The 24,432-nt window shown below is 30.5% G+C and overlaps 2 protein-coding genes across 2 annotated transcripts; one reads left to right on the top strand and one right to left on the bottom strand.

The window, feature by feature from the left end:
- Positions 1-4,228: 4,228 nt before the first annotated feature.
- LOC126748914 (uncharacterized) lies at positions 4,229-18,131 on the top strand. The gene is made up of 5 exons (XM_050458455.1): positions 4,229-4,371; positions 9,963-10,389; positions 13,488-13,884; positions 17,227-17,467; positions 17,527-18,131. Exons 1-5 carry the CDS (start codon positions 4,332-4,334, stop codon positions 17,676-17,678), a joined length of 1,257 nt encoding a protein of 418 aa, XP_050314412.1. The 5' UTR covers positions 4,229-4,331; the 3' UTR covers positions 17,679-18,131.
- Positions 18,132-18,251: 120 nt separating this feature from the next.
- On the bottom strand, positions 18,252-23,692 carry LOC126748985 (adapter molecule Crk). Its single transcript, XM_050458553.1, has 5 exons — positions 23,249-23,692; positions 23,048-23,170; positions 20,900-21,233; positions 20,761-20,850; positions 18,252-19,702 (listed from the first exon to the last, which is right to left on the bottom strand). Exons 1-5 carry the CDS (start codon positions 23,281-23,283, stop codon positions 19,499-19,501), a joined length of 786 nt encoding a protein of 261 aa, XP_050314510.1. The 5' UTR covers positions 23,284-23,692; the 3' UTR covers positions 18,252-19,498.
- Between the last annotated feature and the right edge of the window lie 740 nt (positions 23,693-24,432).

The raw sequence follows: 24,432 nt of genomic DNA, 5'->3' as shown, positions 1-24,432 counted from the left end.
GATTGATGTTTTATGAAATAGTTATATTATAGCTATATAGATATGGTTCAATTCGGAGTTTTGGCTTTTCAGGACCTCTTATAATTTGATTCATAAGAATGATGATTTTATGAGCAATTTGCTTTTTATTTTAACATCTCATCTCATGAATGAGATTGAAAGGATTTGAAATGAATTTCATACTATTCCTGATTTTTTTTTTGTATTAGTGTAGGAATCCTCACTCACACACTTTTTTTAAATTAATATTTATTAAATATCGATTTTTTAATTTCTCATGATACCTCAAGAGTTCGTCCATTAAGAGGCTATTAACCTCTTCTTATCTTGTGTTATCTGGCAATAGATGAAAACTTTTTTTTTCATGTTTTGACTTGATTCTTTCCATGATTTGGTTCTGGATGGTCCTGATGACTTATATATCTAAAAGTTGGAAAGTAAATTATTCCTGTTATAATAATAATGATGCTTTCGTTGACATCGAAGACCCGCTATAGAACAAAAAAGGAGAAAGAAATGGTCTGTGAAGAAACCTTGTTCTTGACGCCTAGTAATTCTTGTGGGAACAAGAAAATGAATACACAAAGCCGCTATCTTAAGAGTGCAATTTATGCTGCACCACTCGTCGCTGCCTCATCTCTCTCTCTCTTTTGCGTGTACCTTCCCAATTATGGTGGTTTGTTTTTAAAATTAGCTTCCTATTTTAGTATCTCGCATTCGCACATTTGTTTGGTTTTCGCTTCCCACTTTAACGCACACACAAAAAAAAAGAAAAGAATCCCAAATGAAATTCCTGCATTTCAACGAACTTGAGACATGAATTGTTTACTAAGTGTCTTTCTCTATCCTTAGAAGCCAATAAGAAAATCTGCAGGAAAGGCTTATGACATCATCGTACTTATATGCCAATCACAATTATATTTTATTTCCTGTATGGCGGTCAGATATTTTGAAATAAGAACAGTAGTACTGTTAGCGGATTTATATGTATATGATCTTTTAAGGATCGCTTCAAATTAATTCCTTATGAGTTAATAAATGGGTTTCTTATTTCAGAGAGATCAATATTGTTTTTATTAAAAGGTCACAGTTCAAATTAAATTAATTTTATTGAAGTAGCTGAATTGTATTAACAGTTCATCCATCAGAATTGATTATAATGGAATGCTAAATGACAAAGTGGACATATATGTGAAAATAAAAAATATAGAGCTATGAAAATTGGGAGAGAGATAATTTTAATAAAATCATTGGACACCTGTATCAGCATTTTTTTCAAAAATTTTTAGAAATGCTAGAGAAACCCAATAAAGTTTTGAAAAAAAAAAATTTTTTTTGAGTCAGCTGACGTTATGCAAAATTTATATGATCAAATCTTTAATTTAATTAATGAAATGAATGAAATGAATGAAATGAATGAAATGAATGAAATGAATGAAATGAATGAAATGAATGAAATGAATGAAATGAATGAAATGAATGAAATGAATGAAATGAATGAAATGAATGAAATGAATGAAATGAATGAAATGAACGAAATGAATGAAATGAAAGTGATTGGTTTATCTATCAAAACTGATTTTAATGGAATTTTATGACGATGGATGAGTGGCTGTTTAAAACAAAACATTTAATTTTTCATATTTGGAGTCTTCTAAGGACAAAACGCTCGTTTCTTTAATATAGAGTTTTGAATATTCGGGACAATTCTGATGTGGCTCACAATTTCTCTAATCATTAAAATTGCAATTTATATTTCCAAAACCTTGGATGCCATTACTGAATAAATCTCTGGATAAGAGCAAACCCCAAATTGCCATTACTTCTTTCCTTTTTTTTTAATTTGGAAAAAATACAAATACTTTGGACACTAAAAGAAGAACCAAAGGTCTCAATTATCGATGACAATAATATTGAATTGATACTTCTCGTATACGGCTCTGGCAAACTCAGGCTTTGGGTGCGGCCATCAATGTATTCACTTCTAATAAAAATCATAAATTAAAAAGAGACCAATAGTGCATCTGTGTATACTAACTAACTAGAGTTCTACCCAAAATTAAACGTATAGTAAGCCGAGGACTGAGGGATTACCTTCAAATTTCTAAAAGAGCCTTAAAAATATTTAAAAGATACTTCCAGGATGTCAAAGTGACTGAGAATCCTGTAATAAGTCCTTAAATTACTTTTAAATGCTTAAAATAACTTTATAACTACTTATAGGACTCTTATAGGCAGTCAAACTGACTCAAACTCCTGGAATAAACCCTTAAATCATCTTTAAGTGCCTCGAACAAGTTTATGAGAACTTAGCGGACTTTTATGGGGAGTCAAGCTGACTCAAACTCCTAAAATAAACCCTCAAATTACCTTTAAGTGCCTGAAACAAATTTATAAGTACTTAAGAGACATTTGTAGGCAATGAAGCTGATTCAAACTCATGGAATAGACCTTCAAATTATTATCAATTGCCTGAAATAAGTTTATAAGAACTTAGGAAACACTTATAGGCAGTCAAGCTGACTCAAACTCCTAAAATAAACCCTCAAATTACCTTTAAGTGCCTGGAATAATTTTATTAGTACTTAGGAGATACTTATAGGCAGTCAAGCTGACTCAAACTCCTTCAATATACCCTCAAATTACCTTTAAGTGCCTAAAAGAAGTCTATGAGTACTTAGGAGACACTTATAGGCAGTCAAGCTGACTCAAACTCCTGGAATAAACCCTCAAATTACTTTTAAGTGCCTGGAATAATTTTATGAGTACTTAGAAAACACTTATCGGCAGTCAAGCTGACTCAAACTCCTGGAATAAACCCTCAAATTACCTTTAAGTGCCAGGAACAAGTTTATGAGTACTTAGGAGACACTTATAGGCAGTCAAGCCGATTCAAACTCTTGAAATAATGCCTCAAATTACCTTCAAGTGCCTGAAAGAAGTTTATGAGTACTAAGGAGACACTTATAGGCAGTCAATCTGACTCAAACTCCTGGAATAAACACTCAAATTACCTTTAAGTGCGTCGAATAATTTTATTAGTACTTAGGAAACACTTATAGGCAGTCAAGCTGACTCCAACTCCAGCAATATACGCTCAAAAAAACCTTTAAGTGCCTGGAAGAATCTATGAGTACTTAGGAGACACTTATAGGCAGTCAAGCTGACTCAGACTGATGGAATAGACCCTCAAATTATTATCAATTGCCTGGAATAAGTTTATGAGGACTTAGGAGACTCTTACAGCCCACTTGTAATGTAAATTGTCTCGATAATATATTAATAAGTTTTGAGCGATTGAACTGTCAAATAATGCTATTCTACACGGAGTTTTTCATCTCTTTAAAGACGAATGATCCTGACCTGACCAATGTTGTATGTAGACCGATAACGCAAAGAGGAATATCACTATTTTTTTAATAAATTAAGGAGATCAGTTGAAAGTTCATGTATGCACGATCAAGTTTCAGCTGACGCCAAATTTTCTATATTTGTGGATATTTTATTGCAGGCCCCAGTGAACGTCTTTTCAGAGAAATCTAACATTAAACATAAAAGTTAAAATGGTGTTATTCACTGGTTCAATGGCGATTTGAGATCAATGAGAGAAATCTTGAAGTTTTTTAAAGAATATCGTAATCAATATCTATCGGATGACACTGGACAACAGTGCCATGTAATTCAGAAAGCCTTAATTTACCAAGGTATACCGAAACATCAAGGCAGAAATCTAAATCACCCAATATTCCACAAGATCAGCGAAAAAAACTCAACGATCTAGCGAAAAAATAGTTAATTTTTTAATTTTAAGTTTTTTGTGTTGGGCGCCAAAATGTCTATTTTTCCTTAAAAAAACGACCTAATTTATAAGTGAACTATTTTATAAGTGAATTTAGCAGGTAGTTTTTATTGTACTGTTTGTGATTAAAGTCAATAAAAATTTCCCTATTTTTCCTAATTATACAAACTAAAATGGGTTGTACCAAATATTTGCCATCATTTTCCTCACTTAAAATGTGATAAGTCATATTGACTTTAATCACAAACGGTACAATAAAAACTAACTGCTAAATTCACTTATAAAATAGTCACCCCACTTAAAAACTTCAACCCTTAGGTAAACCGCTATTCAAATACATATGCGCACTTCTAAAAAAAAGTCTTCTACTACGAATCGATAGTACCTCGTATAATGCCCGCAGGTTACCGTTAACACGAAGTAAATTCACCCATTACAGTCCTGAGGTACTATTTACGCTCAGCGAGCGTATCGGCGAGTCTTCCATCAGTGTTTCAACAAATAACTACGTTTTGTTGTGTTTATTGGTTTTATGTGTTCTAAGGCCCTTTTTAATGACTTTTCTGACATTGGTGAGTGTTTTTTCAATTTGTTTTTTTGGTGTTTTGTTTAGAGATGTTTGTTTTTTTTTTTAATTCTGGGATGTCTCGTCTAGTAAGTGAGAATTGAAACTTTTAAAAGTTAATGTTGGCATAGGTCAGACGAGTTAGGAAAATATATTTCTAAGCCCCATTGTATGACTCATCTCACCTATTTTCCAAATTGTATTTTTTTTTACTAATATTTCCTGTACAGCATTTTTAAAAACATTTTTGGGACTAATTAACAGTTATTTATAGCATTTCATAAGCGGTTGATTACTGTTTGGGCGCCACTTTTGGGAGTAGAAAATTATACTTTAGTGCTCTTTTAACTCAATATTTTAAATGCAATTGTACCTCTCGAATTTTTTGATTCTGAGGGAAAATTCGTGGTTAAAAAGAAGATATAATAAATTTGAAAACTTCCAGGAATTAAAACGAAGAAACTCACACTTTTTGAGCTTTTAAAAATTAAATTATTCATTGTAATAAGTTATTGTTTAAATGATTTATACGGGTTCACACCGCTTCATGTCTGCCAACTTTCAAATATTTTTTTTTCATTAATATTTTATTGCTCGTGCAAGTTCTATGGGTATAACCTTTGTACTCTTGTTTTAAATCATAATAATTTTTAAAATTTCAAAACTAAAAGTATATTTAGATGTTTATGACTTTTTGTTTCATTTGTGAGAGCTTTAAATTGGTTTGTTTTGACTACCACAGGCAAAGTTTATTTTTATGTAGTGCTTTCTGGGAAGGTGCGTAATTAGTTTAATGTTTTGCATAGTAGACGTGACAATAAATACAAAATATATTATGAAAAAAATTCTATCCCATGTATCAAGCGTTATATAAAACTATTTTTCAATTTTAGTTCCACATGTTGGGCGCCAACATGTTCAGTGATCCTCATTAAAAATTAAGGTTACCTAAATATTTAAATTTAATCTGGACACTCATTTTACTACTTATACACAACAAAACATTACTTTTTTTGTCCTTTACTTGGATACATTTTAATTTTAATATCTTTATTTGGAACTAATTTTCAAAATTTCAGATTCACATGTTTTGCACATGTTGGGCGCCAAGATGTCTACTTTTAAAAAAAATCAATTTTACTCAAAGCTATAAATATTTTGACACTAATTTTACCTACCTAGATAAAAAAATTTGAATATATCAATGTAAATTATTTCTTGAGACTTCAGTTTTCAAGTTTGGTAAATTTTTGCTTTTGTTTGATGTATGTCAAACATCTACTTCAGACGATCAATTAAATGTTTTGTCGACGTTTTGATCTCTATTAGATCATCCTCAGGACTCATTAAATAAAATCATTGAATTAAAATCACATTGAATAAAATTAATTATTATGAAGAATTGGTTATTACAGTGTAAATCACAACTAAAAGAAAAAAAACTCAATATAATTTCTAAATCTTCCTAATTTACCACAAGATTAGAATAGATAACATGAGGAAAATTCAATCAAAATCAAACACTGCAGATACACTGTGATATTGTAGATCTTCCTCGTTAATAATAATAACTGTAATATCATAATTAATATAAAAAATTACATGTTATTAATGTTATTATTATTTTTTAAACTTTCAGCTTCACATGAATGTCCACTACTCCTCACCAAATTTAATTACATCGAAATATATAAATATTTTGTTACATAAATTTACAGATATATTTTAAATCAAATTTTAGCTACCTAGACAATAAAACGTTGACTTTTAGAATTTTTAGGTTCACATGTTGGGCGCCAAAATGTTTTTTAATTTTTCAAAAAAAAAAATCTATCTAAAGGTGTCAATATTTTAAGACTAATTTTAACTGCTTAAAAGGTGATTTTTTTTATTTTAAATTTTACATGTAGATCGCCAAAATTTCTACTTTTAAAAAAAAAAATAATTCAACCTTTATAGAGATCTAAATAAATATTGACACTGTTATTAAATACCGAATATAAGAAAAAAAGGTAATTTTCTAAAGTTTCTGTTTTACATGTTGGGCGCCAAATTGTCTAACTTTCTAAAAAAAAATTAATTCTACCAAAAGATATGATTGTTTTGACAGTCATTTTAACTACGAAGACAAAGATAGGTGATTTTTTAATTTTTAGTTTCACATGTTGGGCGCCAAAATATTATCTATTTTTTCCCCATAATAACTTAATTCCACCTAAAAATATACATGTTCACACTAATTTTAGCTAAAAATCACCATTTTTTGTCTTTAAAATCACTGGTTCTCATATAAATCCACGAAACTGATAACTGCAGTCCCGACAACAAACGGCCCATTGTATAAAACGCACATTTCCACATTATAAATGTTTGAGCACTTAGTCATGTGTCCCTATCTGTAAAGCCTGTGATTCCGTGAATAGTACCGAGTTTGTTATAACAGTCGCATTTAATTCCCAGATATTGGGTCTTTAACGATAACGCGGCTAAATAAAAATCTGTTCGGTATTACGGTATATTTCGAAATTCCGAGAAGGGATGGAGTGCGGCACTTTGAACTGGAGAGGGTACGCTTTAATTAGATTTCGATTTTTAAAGCAGGTATAAAAACCCCTTAAAACGAGGCTAAAATTACCTGTTTGCTCTTGGAGGAGAGAATAGTATAATTAAAAAAAAATAAATTAAAATGCAAACTGTTCATCGTTCTCAATAACTGAAACGAATAAAATATAATAATCTAGTTTATAAAGTGCCCAATTTAAACTGCGGTAACGGTGTTATTAATCCGGTAATCAAGACGATAGGTAATATATTAAAACAATTACTCATACTTTAATAAAGACGAACATAACAGCAATTAAAGCAGCTCATGCATGCAGCTCAGGTTTCATTTAGAATAAAGGGCGGGACCCCAAGCGGTATTCCACTTGCGAAATTTCTAAACTAATTTATTTTACTAATGTGCTACGGATATTGTATCATATTTTACTATTTAAAATCATTTATTATCCGGTTTATTATCATTTAAAATCAATTTTTGTTTTAATTAGGTTGACTTCCAGTTTTATTTAAATTGGTCCTACCAGTCAGGGTATTCAGATTATTTCTATTTTTGTATTTTCTGTCTTGAGATCGGTTGATATGCATAATCAATGGATACATGTCAAAACATGTACCTTAATGAAGTAATTTGAACGATGTTTTTATTTGTTAGAATGTTTTGGCCTACGAATAATTTTGGTCCTTCGAGCCAAGGATTTCGATTTTTTTTCTCCTTCTCAAGGACTAAATTTATGCACAGTAAAATAAAGGTAAAAAATCAACACAAACTCATAGTACAATTAAAATAATACAAGGTGAGTTTAGTACAAGGAAATGTTGGAAATCAAATTTTGTATGTTTATTCAATAATTTTGCAACCAAGAGTTTAAATTATTTCTAGGTTTAAAGAAATGAATTGTCATAAAAAAGGAATGATTTTAGCTTTAGTATCTACAAAAAAATTTTTGGTTCTTCGAGCCATGATTTAACAATTTTTCTGCTTTAGCAACCTATTTCAAAGTATCCAAAATAAAATTAAAAATTTGAATTGCCTAGAAAAAAAAATTGAGTTGAGTCAAAATGTCTCTCTATATGTCGTCAGGCCTCAGACTTAAAGGCTAAAAGTCAGCGTCAAAATATGCGGAAAAGCAAGGGCCCAAACAATGTCCGGAATGGCAATGAGAACTTTCAAAGGTTTTTTACATATTTAATTAAAGAAGTCCGTTTTGGAAGTAAATGGAATGGTTATTAAGGAAGATGCTTTGTTCATAAAATTAAATGCTTATCTTTTTTTAAGATTTTAATGAGATCATGGGACTCAACACTTAATTCTGCTGATTAAAAATAATATTATTTTATTAGATACATATATCAGATAAAGATCACCTTTTTTTATAACCCATTTTAAAACAGAGGAATTTGCAGGGCCCAAACAATGTACGGAATGTCAATCAGTACCTACGAAGATTTAACGATTTATAGAATAATAATCATTTTGACGTTAAGATAATAGAGTTCTTATTCCAGGAGTGCCTGTAAGAAGTAAAAGACTTTGTCTGTTATTAACCAATAATTATCTTGGGAAGTAGTCAAAATTTAAAAATTATTGACTTATGGACTAGTCTGAAGACTTGCAAGAAAATAGAATTTTTTAACATTTTTAGTTTTACATGTTGGGCGCCAAAATCTATTTTTCCCCTGTATATAAAGGATCTAAAGTTAAATTTAAAATGTTCTAAAGCTTAAATAATCTAAAATAACTTAACTACTATTAAAAAAACTACCTAAATAAAGCTAAGATAATCTAAATAAGAAATAATCTAAATAAAGCTAAGATATAAATATTATAAAAATCATTTTAGTAGCCCAGAGTTTAAAAAAATTATTTTTAAATTTTCACATGTTGGGCGCCAAAATGTCTGTTAAAAAAATTAATTCTACCTAAAGAAATAAATATTTTAAAAATAATTTGAACTCTTCAGACCTAAAAGTTAGTTTTTGTAAATTGTTAGTTCTACATGTTGGGTGCCAAAACGTCTATTTTTGCTGAAAAAAAAAATTAATTCTCTTTCAAAATAAATATTTTACAACTAATTTTAAATGCCCAGACAAAAAAAAATAGTTTTTAAATTTTCAGTTTAACATGTTGGGCGCCAAAATATCTATTTTTTCTCAAACAGTTTAATTCTACTTAAAAAAATAAATATTTTCAAAATTATTTTTACTGTCTAGACAAAGGGTTAATTTTTTAATTGTACATGTTAGGTGTTAAAATGTCTTTCCATAAGTAGTCAGGCCTCAGACCTATTTTTAAATTTTCACATGTTGGGCGCCAAAATGTCTATTTTTTTTTTTAATTTAATTGTACCTAAGGAAATAAATATTTTTAAAATAATTTGAACTCTTTAGACCTAAAAGTTAGTTTTTAAAAATGTTTAGCTCTATATGTTGGGTGCCAAAACGTCTACTATTGCCCAAAAAAAATTAATTCTATTCCAAAATAAATATTTTACAACTAATTTTAACTGACGAGACAAAAAAGTTGATTTCTTAAATTTTTAATATTACATGTTGGGTGCCAAATTGTCCATTTTTCGTCAAATAAAACTAATCCTACCTAAAAATATACATATTTTAAAACTAATTTTAGCTGCCTTGTCAAAAACGTTGATTTCCTAAATGTTCAGTTTCACATGTTGGGCGCCAAAATATCTTTATTTCCTCTATACAAAGTATCCAACGTAAAATGAAAAATGGTCTAAAGCTTAAATAATCATAATAGAAAAAGGAATGCATATAATACCACTACACCTCATCCACCTTTACAAACGTGAATTTAATTTAAATACATTAAAACCAATCCTTTCTCGGTATGACTAAACGAGGCAGGTACCAAACCACACAAATATTAAAAATAAAGACGTTCAATTTTAATGGTAATTATAAGTGGCAAGGTTATGGCAGTACTTGAAGCGTCCGAGACTAAATCCATTGTGTTATTTTTTTTTCATATTCCATTTCGTCATGGTTCGGTACAACCAAATGATTTTATTTCAGATTTAAATGGCAGCATATCACAAAAATGGAAACGACTGCGGCAGTGTTGCGCGTCACTACGTGGCCACAGTTCCGAAACATCGAAAAGTGCGTTGCTCGACCCAGCAACCCCTCACATATTAGTTAGCACCCCTCACACCACTTCATCCCTCCGGTTGCCAAGCAATACCAAGAAAAGTAGCGTCCAGGATGTCCTTAGGGCCAAATTTAGCCAAATCCATGTAGGTTTAAGAAGAAGGAGAGCTCTTTCTGTTCAGGAGTTCTTTCATAATGTTGGGAGTAGCGGAAAAGAACAAATTAATCAACCAAAGACTGCTTTTTACGTTCCTCCACCTGAAAATCCACCTTCTGATAAGAAGTCTAGGAGTTTTCAGTCGGCCTCTGAGAGGAAACCCAGACCTAGGCAAAGAGGCTCATTAAATTTTAGGTGAGGGATGTTTTAGTATATATTGTCTCAGTAAACGTCAAAAATTGAGTTTACTGCAATAAATTTATATAACGAAATATTCATGCATTTGCTTGAAATATTCATGCATTGAGCGAACAAATGTGAGGGAAATTTATTATTTTGCCTCTCAATTAATACATGCGATTTTTTTATGAAACATACAGAACGGAAAATAATCCGCTTTTTCTAAGAAAGTCAAACCGAAAAATCTTATTTACTTTAACAACTTTTTAGGGATGGCACTTAAACACTGATAATCTCCGGTTTTTTTCTCGTCTTTTATGACAAAAAACAATTTCATATAAATCTGTTCGGGCTAACAAATTAAATAATCTGAAATCCGTTAATATACGCGTATACCAAATATAAATCTAATAAACGTCATGCAAGTTAGGAACGGAATCAGAAACAAAAATCAAATTCTCACGGTCACCCAGATAAGTTCTGCCCGCAATAATTTTCTTTGAAAGTTCTAAAATAAAATTGATAAAGAGATGATTAGACATCAAAAAAGGGGTATGGATCAGTTATTTCTTTATATTTATCAAAAATCCTTACTAGGAAATTATCACGTAATCCGTAATATTTATTGATGACTTTTTGTAAATCTTTCTATCTATTATCCCTGTGTACAATTTTATGGCTGTTTCAATATTTATGAAAGTTGCTTAATAATCCCATTATATGGGTCATTTGTTTCTCGAAATCCAAGACTTTCGTTATTCGAGTCTCGATATTTATAGATATTACCCAAACAGCACCGTTTGTTCAATGGACATTCAAAATTAGTGCAATATGTCCAAATATAAAAGAATTACTATTTTTTGGACATATAGACAGTGTACTACCGTTTTAGGATATTCATTTGTATTTTGACTATTATCCAATGTAAAAAAACATTCAAATAAGTTTTACAACATTTGATTTATTATAAATTATTTTCGATTAAGGCTTTTTGACACGACTATATTTTTATAAAATTCTCGGGTAGAAAATTAAATAAATTTATAAATTTGACAAATCCTCTATAACTTTTATTTAATCGCGTCACAAGTTTATGTTGTTTTCATTGTGTGTTAGAGCTGAAAATCGAGAAAACTAAAAAAGCAACGATTTCCATTGATTCAATATTATGCTTGTTCTCAGAAATGATTTTTATCCGTCCGGAACTCCTGAATTTAATTGCCTGGACGATATCAAAAATTACCCTAACTACTGAAAGACATTTAATATTCAAAAATTACATAAATAAATTGTAAAAACTATAATAAAATTAAACAAGCAGAGCGAGAAAGCTAAAACATATTTCTAAAAATATTGATAGAACTGGAAAGAAAACGAGTAAAGCGACAATTTTAACGACTGGTCTCAAAAAATATTTTTATTCGTCCAGGAACTCCTGGATTCAACTGCCTGGAAAAAATCACAAATTGCTCAAACTACTGGAAAGAATACTCGTATGTAGTATCCAAAGAATGTTAAAAATGTTCAAAACAACGGTTAATATTGGATGTCACATCCTAGATGTCAATGCTAAATATAAAAAACGCCTTTAGTTATTTCGTCATAAGTGAACCGTCTATTATTTACCAATGGTAAAATAATAGTTACTTGTCATGCCAAAGATCTATTATCAAAAAGCTAAAAAACCTATTTGTTTAGTATGTTTAAAATATTCTCCGAAGCATTTTGCCTTATTTTTCTCTCTTAAAGATACATTAAGCAATTAATATATAATTAGCTATTCATTTGAACGCATGTTTAAAATATATTGCCAATACCCCAATTTTAAAGTGTATTTATATTTTAGTGTATGCCAAAAATCAATAGTTATATTTTAGCCACATAAAATCAAGATATTCAGTTGCCAATAAGTGATGAGTTATTTTATTTCTTCTAGGCACTCCAGTGAGCAAAATGTCAATATCTTGGTCACTAGTGTATGGATTTTAGTAATTTTTTTCAAAATATGCTAAAGTAGCCATTGAAGTATCCCAGAAATTAATAATAACAACATTTTAGCCATTTGAAATTAAGATATTCAGTTGCCAATAGGAGACAAATTATTTTATTTCTTCCAGGCACTCCAGTAAGGAAAATGTCAATATCTTGATTTTTAGTGTATTGATTTTAGTTATTTTTTAACTTGTGCTAAAAGAGCCCTTGGAGTTTCCCAGAAATCAATAATTACAATATTTTAGTCACTAGAAATCAACATATTCAGTTGCCAATAAGAGACAAATTATTTTATTTCTTCCAGGCACTCCAGTAAGGAAAATGTCAATATCTTGATTTTTAGTTATTTTTTAACAAATGCTAAAAGAACCATTGGAGTCTCCCAGAAATCAATAATTACAATAATTTAGTCACTAGAAATCAAAATATTCAGTTGCCAATAATTGATAAATTATTTTATTTCTTCCAGGCACTCCATTAAGGAAAATATTAATCTTAATTTTTATGGTATGAGTTTTATTAATTTTTTCAAAAAATGCTAAAAAAACCATCAGAGTACCCTAGAAATCAATTTATTAATTCAAATATTTTTTGCTTTTAATTTTACGGACATTCTCAGGGTCTAGAATTGATACAACTAACAACGGATTCCAAATATGGACATTCAAAAATGCGTCGTTTGACTCTTCGTTGAATATTTATTGCATATCATTTGGACAATATTTGGATATCCATAGGATAGCCGGTTTACTAAAAAGGGGACAATAGCCTTAAGGGTGCTATCTGGGTAGTCAAAATATTTTTATGAGATTATCCCTTGAAAAAACGTGTGTATCTGAGATATATTTGATATTCTTTTATCCACACACTGAGTTTGAAGGTCTAACAAAATTTTTTAAATTATTTATATTTTATGCACATTTATAGATTTAAAAAAAAATCGTAACACAAAAACTTACACTCTTTTTTTCTATATGTAAAAAAAGCTCTCCTTATACCTTTCTCAACTTTATTTTAAAAGTTTAAAAGCAGATTTAATCCTTAAAACTTATCTTGGCGACTGTAAAATTTGATTCTCGTTTCTGATTCCATGACGTATCTAATATACCCCTCTGTTTCAGTCTTCCAAATACAGAATACTACTACGAACCACCCCCAGATTACGACATCGAACCAGGAAGGCACCGTAGATGGTCAGTGGCGGCCAACCCTGCCCACCATCAAGAAGTAACCGGGCAACCCCCGATCTACACTCACCCAACGAAAACTCACAACCTGAACAACCACATCGAAAACTTCAGCATCAAAATTCCAAAGACGAAATTAAGCAAAAGTCAGCATCTAGACAGGGCAAGGTCGCAATCGCCCAGCTGGAACAAAAGACAATTATCAGAGTGCACCAAGGCGGAAAAACAAACCAGGTTTAAAGTGGCCAACTCGAAGAGCCATTACGAGTTGGGAGGCGTCAGACAAAAAGCGGAAGTACGACCGGACGGTAAATACGAACGTGATCATCAGGTACGAGAATGGTTCTTTTTTTTTTTATTTCCCGTAGTACACGATTAGGTACTTTTAATTCACATGGGTATTCACCTAGAACGGTTGTCGATAATATAGGCACGGGCTTATGGGTGTTATCATTATGAAGTGTTTTTTTTTGTAAAAGTTTTTTAACCCGCATCAACGGATGTCACGAAGCGTACTACGTGGTAGGGTCATTATCAATAAAAAGGCATTATTCAAAAAAATAAATGCCCTGCATAGTGAGAGACAGGGAAAAGAAACTAATAGCTGTCAGTCAAATTAAAATATTCGTCCAGGAAGTTGAGTGCATTTGGTCAGATGACAGAGAAAGAAAAGAGAGTGGTTGTTACCAGTCAACTGTCTGACCAAATATTTTAATTATTCCAGGCAGTTGAGTGCATTAAACCATCTCAGAGAGAGAAAGGGGAATAGGAGAACCTGAAAGATTTATTTTATTTCTTCCATGGAATTGAGTACATTTTTTCACCTATCAGAGAGAGAAAAAAGAATAATAGCTGTCACTCAACTGCCTGGACGAATATTTTTATTTGCAGTTAAGTGCATTTGACAATCTCAAAAAGAGAAAAGGAAATAGGAGAACCTGGAAGACTTTTAATTTCTTCTCGAAAATTGAGTGCATTAAGTCGGAGGAATATTTTAATTATTCCAGGCAGTTGAGTTCAGTTAACCATCTAAGAGAAAAAAAGAAAATAGGAAAGCCTGGAAGATTTCTCTTATTTCTACTAAATAATTGAGTGCATTTGGCCACATGACAGAGAGAAAAAAAAAAGTAGTTGTTGCCACTCAACTGTCTGAACAAATATTTTAATTATTCCAGGCATTTGAATGCATTTAACCATCTCAGAGAGAGAAAAGGGAATGGGAGAACCTGAAAGATTTGTTTTATTTCTTGTCCAGAATTAAGTGCATTTAGTCACATTACAGAGAGAGAGAAGAGAGTGATAGCTGCCATTTAACTGCCTGGACGAAGATTTTAATTCTTGCAGGCAGTTGAATGCATTTTACCATCTCAAAGAGAGAAAGGAGAGAATAGGAGAGCCTGGAAGATTTGTTTTATTTCTTCTTGCGAATTGAGTGCATTTGGCCTCATGACAGAGAGAAAAAATAAGAGAATGATAGATGCTAGTCAACTGCCTGGACGAATCTGGTAATTTTTCTAGGCAGTTAAGTGCATTTAACCATCTCAAAGAGAGCAAAGGAAATAGGAGAGCCGGGAAGATTTGTTTTTTTTCTTCCAGAGAATCGAATCAAGTTTGACGAATCACACGAACATTAACAAAAGCAATGACTTTTATTAATCGGATAAAAAATCTGTATTTTAAACGTTATCCTGAGGTACTAGTACTTCCTGTAGTTCTCTCTTATTCCCTTAATCTTGCCCCTTAAAGGCAAGAATCAGTATCTTCTTTTTCAAATAAAATTTACTTCGCGATCTTTGCTCATCAGAATCGGAAGATATCAGGCAAAGGATCCAGATTGGCGCACCAAGGGCTCCAAGACGTTAGGCACAATTCAAACTCCTGTAACTCCTAAACGGTTGCTCCTATTAAGAAGCTTTTTGGCATTTTTGATAACTATTAATGAGTTTTGCAACTTTGGTTCTCATGGCAATTTTCCTAATACAAATGCAAAGCAAAATATCGCTAGATTTCAGTTCAAACCTGATTTATGACAGACAATTTTCTTATATATCTGGCTTGCTATTGGGTTTAGGACTTTTATACCTTTACTTATTAAAATGATAGGGCAAACGATTGTCTAGCAAATAAAAGTTAATTCATGATCCTATCATATCAGGATCAAAAAATATCGGGAAAAGAATTGGCAAACTCTTGTGCCAAATATAGTGGACCATCGTAATTAATTGACGTGTTTAGTTTATACATCAGAAGAACAATTGATTTGTCCAGTTCATTTTTCATTATTTTTAACATAGATTTGATTTTCAAATTTTCAGTTTTTTCTTATGTCTTCTAAACTGTTGACAAATTTGGAAAAAAAAAACAGTTTTATCAGTTTCCAAGGATCGGAAATTGCTCTTTAGATATTTTAGTAGTTCAAGATCCTTTCCAGCCAACAGAATGCCTGGAAGAAAAAATTTTGTTTAGTTTTCAGACAATTGAAAATATTTTTCATTTATTCCAGATCCTCTATACCGCTTGGTAAATTTATTTAGAATTTTTTGTTTGATAACAAAGATGATGGTAATTTTAAGAGACTAACAAGAATATACAAATAAAATAAAAAAACGGGCCAGGGATGTACAGGGTTAATTTTTGTATTCGCATCTGTACCTACACCGAAAATAAGATCTGGATAATCTCTGTTAAGAACAATTCAATTATTTTACATCGAACTTTTGAGCTATGTCAGGCACACCAAAAACTCAAGCAAACAACATAAATATTTACCGTTTCTAACCGTAGTAGCAAATAAAAATAACGTGCCCTAATCCCTTTCATAATATTTACCAATTACAAAGACATTAGCCACTTAATATGATTTCGGAAGCAAAAGCACTTAAGCCTCTCCTAACATCCACATATTGCTCCTTAAGTGCCTTAAGGGATGCCTTGAAAAGTACATAAAACAGATGGTTTTTCTACTTAAAGGGTTGCTTCAGTCTTCACTTTGACAACCAGATACATAAGCCAAGATTGCTTATTACTTAAGCATCTAATTTTAAGCGTTACAACATTGAATTTTTCACCTTCGAATTTTTTATCCGTGCATCTGATTAAAGCAACATACATGCATAATCAAGTCATAAAAATGACCATCTAAACTTGAAAACATCATAGATCATCCTTGTGGAATTGGTGTTGACCCACACCGTGACAACCCACATGGAAAAAAATATCAAAAGCGTCACACTAACGTTACTGTTATGGTTGTTGTAAGACATCTCACTTACACAATTTCTATGTATGAAGAAAAAGGAAAATGTGTGTAGGTGGTCAAGTTTAAATGCTTTAATCACTTTACTTAAGTGGCTTAAAACCGAGTTGTAGTTTGTCGTTGAACTTTTAACCTTAACGTACCAATTGTAACGTTTCGCTGCAAAAGTTGTAAACAGACAAAAGTAGATTACATTAATGATATAGTATGTTGTGCCATGTAATCTTTATATGGCATGGAAAGACATACGCATACAAGGCTGATCTCAATTAATAGGTTTATTTCATAATATCTTACATATATGCTAATGGGGCTATCTATTCAGGGGTTTCCTTATTTTCATACATTCTAGGTCAGTTAGATCATATATATTGCCCTAAAAACTTTTATAGTATTATTAATAAATCTATTTTGCAGGATTCTATAGAAGAACTTGAAGAAATCGAAGAAGAAGAGGAGGAAAGCAAGTTTTGCACCCTCCCTAGGGGCGGTAACACTTTTACCATCAGACAAGTGATGTTCCAAAAGGGTCCTGACTTTAAACCCTTGGGATTCAGCATTGTAGGAGGAAGAGACTCTCCTAAGGGTAGCATTGGGATTTATGTTAAAACAATATTCCCTAATGGGCAGGCTGCTGAGAATGGAACTTTGAAAGAAGGTCATTTGCATGATTTACTAGTAAATGAGGGTTTTAATTATGAAAATTAATTTTTTTAGGTGATGAAATATTGGCAGTAAATCATAAACCACTTCATGGAGCTTCACACAAAGAGGCGATAAACGTTTTTAAACAAATCAAGTCTGGTGCTGTCTTGTTACATATTGGCAGAAGAATCAACAAGAGACAAAGGGAGAAGCTCGTTACATAATAACCCCACGTTAATATTTATATATTGTTTTAGCTTTAGTCTTATATAGTATATACCAAAGATTAAACGATTTTTGTTTAATAAACATTGAATTTTCATAGTTATATATGTAGCTAAATAAGCTAATTTTTTGTGTTATGTACTTAGTTCTAATATTTAAAATGTGTATCACCCTACTTAAATCCAGCTTGCAAGAGTACAATTAATATTTTAAATTAAGTCCACAATAATCTAAAAGGAAGTAATGTTATATAAATGCTCTATTTTTCTCTAAAAATTGTATAAACAAAATACAGTATTGCTTATATTTAAAAATATATCCGCAGATGTATTTAGAATAGTAATAAGGTTGTCTTCGCCTAAACCATAATATATTTTCTGATATTTAATAATAATCTCTATAGTAACCAAATGTGATACTTTTTTATTATTTTTATTAAAGTATGGACTTCAGACTTGACGTTTTATTCATCAAAAAACCACTTCTTTAAAACAGGAACAACTATCAATTCTAATATTAAAGCTACTAATGAAATGGCTTTTGAATTTGTGATATGAAATAAAAGGCATGAGTACATTTGATAATATATTTCAAAGCCATAATTTTAAAATATAGATTCTATTATGTATAGCATAAAACATGATGAAAAAATAGTAAAATATGATATGTACTTAAAATACAATTTCACAATATAACTGAGGGAATATACAATTTTTATAAATAAGGTACCTTAAGTGTAATTAGTGCCAAATTATAAATAAAATTCAGGCATACATACAATATAACAGTAGAATATTTTCGAAGTGGTTTACGCCACTAACAATATTAGTATTATACAATACAACTTGTTATTAAAGAGGAAGATTAATACAATTTAAATTATGGAAGTTTAGAATCTTAGAGTTTCATCCCACTACAATCTCTTTGCATAATATGAACTCTGATGATCAGTTATTTTACTCAAAATACAGTTTCCTTAATAGACTAGAATAGTATAATTTATTATTGCGCGAAAGCTTTTAATTCATTAAAGCGTGGATATTTCAGATTTTCGAATATTGGCAGCAATATAATTTATATTTAAAATCTAGACCACATGCACCAAAAAAATTAGTAATGTTGATTATTTCAATATATAAAAAAGTTGAATAGTTAGAGAATAAACAATATAATTTTACTACTAAACAATAGATCAGCTACAATAAACACTATTAACAATTTGAAATGGTTAAAACATTAAACTATTTGGTGCTTTATGGTCTGGATTTTTGTAAAAATGATCCTACAACTTACTGTGTATTTTCTATAACAACATTTCTATATAAAAATTGCAAAAATAAAAATGATTTTATATTCAGCCAAGCCTTAAAGCATATAAGACTGAAAGCATATTATCATATTGTCTTTATTATTATTAATTTGATGTAACTTCTCGGGTGTAAGTACATAAAATCGGATTTTTTGACAACTATTATAATCTCACAGTAGTTAAAAATAAAGAATAGAACATAAATAATTGCTAAAATTATAAAACTATCATTAAAAAGCTTAGCATTATACAGAATAGCCCTGTATAATAAATATATACAAAAAGAACCCATAAATATACAAGAACAATTATTTGACTAAGACGCATTGATTTTAAAATTGACTAGCATAATCTGGAGATCAATCAGCTTATGAAATTTAATTATAAATTATTTGAATACCAGAAAAGCTGATAGCATCCCTTAATTATGCCTGACAAAACAAAACTTAACAAAAATACACCAATTAATTTGGCGAAGTAAAATGGAAACAATTTTGGAGGTTAGGGTCACTAACTCCCATTTTCGTCGTCTAAAAATTCCACATGCGTAAAAGGAAAATACCCGGTTTTCCCGTTAAGTTCTCCCTCCCACTGGCCGTTAATGTTGGTTTTCGTGACGATTATTATGTCGCCCACCTCTAGTTTTAGTGCGGTGTCATCATAAGCATTTGGTACCCTTACTTGCTTTACACGGGCCCTTGCTGGAAGTTTTCTCTAGAAAACGATAAATCAAGTTTAGATCTTTCGAGCAGTTCTAATCAATTTTGTTGTTAATCTGGGAAACAATTAAAGGTAGACAGTTAACGAGAGTCAAGTGAAAAAGAGTGTGTTCCTAACCTAAAAGTAAGGCATCAGTGTTTTCCTGAATTCTGTTATAACATGCATTAAGACAACAGTATGAACAGAAATAAGATCGACTGGAAATAGTATTTTTCTGGCGTAAAGTGTCTAATTATACTTGAAAATCATCACTTTATTCCTCTTCTAATTTTTAGACTGAGATATGGATGTATATATGAGAATTCAACATTTTCACCTTTTTCTATATCATCGTTTCATTTTCTTAATAGAGTTTGGATCGACTGGAAATATCGTTTTTCTGACGTAAAGTGTCTAATTATACTCGAGAAACATCACTTTATTTCCATCCTCTACTAATTTTAAACTAAGATAGGGATGTATTTTTATAAAAAGGCTCCTCTTTATCTATCATGTAACTGGTTTAATCAAAAAAATGCAAGTACCAAAACTTGCTTTCAAATCCTATCAAATATTCAAATCCAAAATATATAGCCTTATTGAATATAAATTCTATTTGATTTTTACAGAGGCAGTAGTGTAGAGAGTAAATTCACAATTAAAATAATTTTTTAATGCTATTAAAATTAGGTATATCATTTATAAAATAACAATATCTTAGTTAACTTTAGTATCATTGCTAGTAATTGAAATTTGACTATTGTATTTTGTTAAACTTGTATACATTTTTTTTTGTCTTAATGTAATTTTCCCTATTGAACAATAAATAGAATTTCATAAAAAATGCTGTATGGCTAATGTTTAAATCAAATTAGATGCAGAAAAAAATTATTCAAATAACACCCCCAGAGTGAAATAAATTGATCAGGGGATCATACTTACTCACCATAGATTTATATAGTAAATACTTCCTAAAATAAACTCACCATTTTCATTTTTTGCACTGACTCTCATTAAAATAAGGCAATTTTAAAATACATTAAAAATTAATTAATTACATGAGCCCCACTTACTGTTTTGGGTTTAGGTTTTGACTCTGGTGTACTTGTTACTGGCCCCTCCTGAGGTCTTGCAGCCTCAACTGGCGAAAAATTATCTTCAATCTAAAATAAACATGTTCATAACTGGAAAACAGATACAAAACCTTTATACCTTTTCAACATATGGTACAGGGATGCATCCCTCCCTGCCATTTTTATCCCTTGCCCTCCACCACTGTTCCTCCTCCTTAAATAAAACTGTCAGTATATCCCCTTTCTTAAAACTCAAATCATCCCTCTCGGTACTTTCAAAGTTGAATTTAGCAATAACTTTTTCAGGCTTTTTCTTTGCTGGCCGAATAAGGGGGGTGGTGTCTAGGTAGTGCAGTTTATAAAATGACACTAATTCAGGTAAGGTCCGGAATAGTTGGTCTCCAATTCTGTAGCTTGTTTGGTCATTGATTTGGGTTTTGTTTATTATGTAGTGGCTTACTTTACTATCTTCCCTAAAAAGAGATAAATATAAATATCAACACAGCAATTAAGTTTGTAATAAGTATAATGAATTTTCGGCTATTCAACAATATGTACAAATAAAAAGACCTCATCCTCTCCAAGGTGGTTTACCTTGGAATTACGCATTTTGATAATAGGCAAGAAAAAAAGCTCATAAATAATCAATGGAGTCAGATAATATTTATGATTATGAAACATTTGTTACACTTAGAAACCAAACTAAAAACTAGGATACATGCTATAATTTGCATTTAAATAATATTGAGACTAATATAAATGACCACCCTGGGACCTTTTGAACATTTAGCAATAGAAAAAGAACAATCAGGAGTTGGTAAATTTGGATATTTAAAAAAATAAATTTAATTTTTCAAGTGTATATACAGAACTTATAAAGGATTATTCTAATAAAGAGTTAATTTGAATTTGTATTTTGGTAATAAATCTTCTGTAGAAAATTGTAGAGGAGTATGCATTCAAAGTGATATTATACTATATCTTCACTTAAAAATTAACCAGTGATTGTCTTGGTATACTCAATGGGTAATTGCATGGATTTATTGAAAACAGAAGTCAACTCTGTATATTGATTCCTCCAAGGTTTTTGACGGATTCCATGGGTTAAGGGTCTTAGGGGTCAGTAGTGATTAATATATCATCAGGATTCTCTAATTTATTTTTCAGAAATCTACTTCAATTTATAAAACACAGTTCAATTTTTACCTTAGTATTGCTTTGTATAATAACCTGTCATTTAAAGGATATATGTCAAATATTATTTCTCGCCCTCTTAGGATGCTTGGTTTCCAAATTAGATTTGCTAAAGACATTTCGATTTTCATGATAAAGAAATTGTATTGTGCAGTTGTTCAGAGTATTTTTAAGTAAAATTTTCTGTTCTAATATTTGGAACCCTAGTTATATAACTCATATTGATTTAATAAAATATGTTCAGATTTACTGGATAAATAGTGATGAATTAAGATCATGACTTAATGTCAATACTTTCAAAAGGAGAAGAGTAAACCTTAAGATGACTTTTTTACATAAAATTATAAAAAGAATACTTGAGTGCCCTGATTTTATAAATCTTATATATTTAAATATTTCTAAAAGAAAAAGCCAACATACAAAAGTTTTCCATGTTTCTTAACATTCCACAAATTATATTGAAAATAATTCTATTTCAAAAATGTTAAAAAGTGCAAATACTATAGATTTTTTCAATACTTCGGAGGCTAGTTTTAAGAGGTCAATAAAGCAGTATTGTGATGTAACTTATATAAATTATTGTGATATACATTTAGATGCTCTTAGTAGTTTAAATTTTAATAGTGATTATGCAATTTTCAGTCTATTATAAAATGGCGATACTATAAATAAATAAATAAACTACACTTCACAGGTCTCAAATATATTTTACAATAAATTCATGGGAGTGCTTATATTTGTAATATCTGGTAACTAATCTCTGTCCTATTTGACAAATTTTATCTTTTATTTAATTTTTACCCTTGACTTGGATCATGTGGTGTTGTTTTTTTATATTACTATTAGCAAATAGATCTGATAATGCCTAGTAAAGGCAAAACACCTCTAATCCTTTGACCTTATGTTTATCTACAAGCTCTATAATAAAAAACCAATTACTGAGTAGTAACTTGTAAACATATAACAGATAATAATAAATCGCAGATATATTACAATGTATCTGCAACTGCCTGTATTATTTATGGAATATAGTTGATTTTCGAATAGCAGTATCATAGTAAGTGAGTCTAAGTATAAACTAAAGTATACTTACTTAACACATAAAACAAAGTCTCCTACAGAAGTTGTACTGTCTCTGACCAGAAATACTCCACCTTCTCGCTCACCCATAAGCAATTCTTGGGCTTCTTGCCTACTTATGGCCCCAAAGTACCAACTGAAATGAAAACTGTAATGTACAGTCAGGAATTTGACAGAAAATGTCTATAAGAGGTATTAATTTAAGTTTATTTACCTGCTCTCGTCTTCGTGATCAAATAAATTATTCATCTTTATGTACAATTACTGGAGCAATAGGAATATATACAAAAAAATGAGCTATGAACTGTAATAATTGAGCCAAAGGATCATAATATATTAGCCAAGTTGAGAGCAAACAAAGACACTAAAACCCAAGTGTTCTTGTTGAAATAATTATTTTTAATTAATATTTAATTTTTGACTGGCCTATTATCCAGCATAGACCTGGTCCCTAGATAAGATTTTCCTATGTTCAAGTTCAAGGTACATTTTTCCCCGCATGTTCTTCTGCTAACATTTTCCGGGTTTTCAGGGCGTGCGAGTCTGAAGGAAAAGGTGCACGGGGTGGGATAAATATCGAGAAAAAACCCAAAATACTATTCTAGAAAAACTAAAAAATATCACAACATTCACAACAATGGCGTCTCAAAAATCAACACTCGAGTAAACGTCAAATGTCATTTGAGTATCTGTCACTTGTCTCTTTATAGCATTTTCCACTTGTATGTTTATGGTTAATTGCACATTTGTTTGCGCATGCTTGTCTATATTTGTCTCTGGAAATCAGCAGAATATTTAAAAAAATAAGTTGATTTGAGTTTGGTATGCGCACAACTGAAGATATTAAGGGTTATAAGGGTGGAAACAGGAAGATACTATGTTTTTTAATAAGATTTATAGACGTTGGAAACCAGCTGGTGGGGTAAAAAGGGTTTTTATCAAAATTTACTGTTGTGTGTTAAATCAACTAACTCAGTGTATGCAGAATATCTAAAGAATATCTTATAAAAACTAGTGTTATCAAATTGAAAAATAGCTTTTAATTATTTTTTTCTAGTTTAAATATTTCGTGTTTGAACAAAATTAATATTTTAGTTATATATGTTGCCGTCGAGATGTGTGTATTTATGCTTTTCAGAGGTCTGTACAGATTAATAGTGTATACATTACACACTTTTTCAGGTGTGACTCAGTGCTTTATATTGGCTCTGCTTTCTTTAACTTGTTCCTAAGAGATTTGAGAGATGTAATTGTTTATTTAAAGCATCTTGATTTTGCTGATGATTTTGAACTGTATAATGAATGAAAATGAATGTTAAGAATTGTGTTTGTATTTCGTTAGGTGGTTCTAATAAAATTATTAATTATTAATTGTGTATTAATAATAATAAACTTAGG

Source organism: Anthonomus grandis, chromosome 22 (genome assembly GCF_022605725.1).
Source record: "Anthonomus grandis grandis chromosome 22, icAntGran1.3, whole genome shotgun sequence".
In the NCBI taxonomy this organism is placed as follows: domain Eukaryota; kingdom Metazoa; phylum Arthropoda; class Insecta; order Coleoptera; family Curculionidae; genus Anthonomus; species Anthonomus grandis.
This window is presented reverse-complemented; position numbering and strand designations above follow the sequence as displayed.

What these genes read in the sequence shown, in the direction of transcription:
- LOC126748914 (XM_050458455.1), top strand. Translation starts at nt 4,332, where the DNA reads ATGTGTTCTAAGGCCCTTTTTAATGACTTTTCTGACATTG. An exon ending in TAATGACTTTTCTGACATTG is followed by an intron (nt 4,372 to 9,962) that starts GTGAGTGTTTTT and finishes ATTTTATTTCAG; the next exon opens with ATTTAAATGGCAGCATATCA. An exon ending in AATACGAACGTGATCATCAG is followed by an intron (nt 13,885 to 17,226) that starts GTACGAGAATGG and finishes TCTATTTTGCAG; the next exon opens with GATTCTATAGAAGAACTTGA.
- LOC126748985 (XM_050458553.1), bottom strand. Translation starts at nt 23,283, where the DNA reads ATGAATAATTTATTTGATCACGAAGACGAGAGCAG. An exon ending in GACTTTGTTTTATGTGTTAA is followed by an intron (nt 21,234 to 23,047) that starts GTAAGTATACTT and finishes ATCTCTTTTTAG; the next exon opens with GGAAGATAGTAAAGTAAGCC. An exon ending in CAAAACCTAAACCCAAAACA is followed by an intron (nt 19,703 to 20,760) that starts GTAAGTGGGGCT and finishes ATCGTTTTCTAG; the next exon opens with AGAAAACTTCCAGCAAGGGC.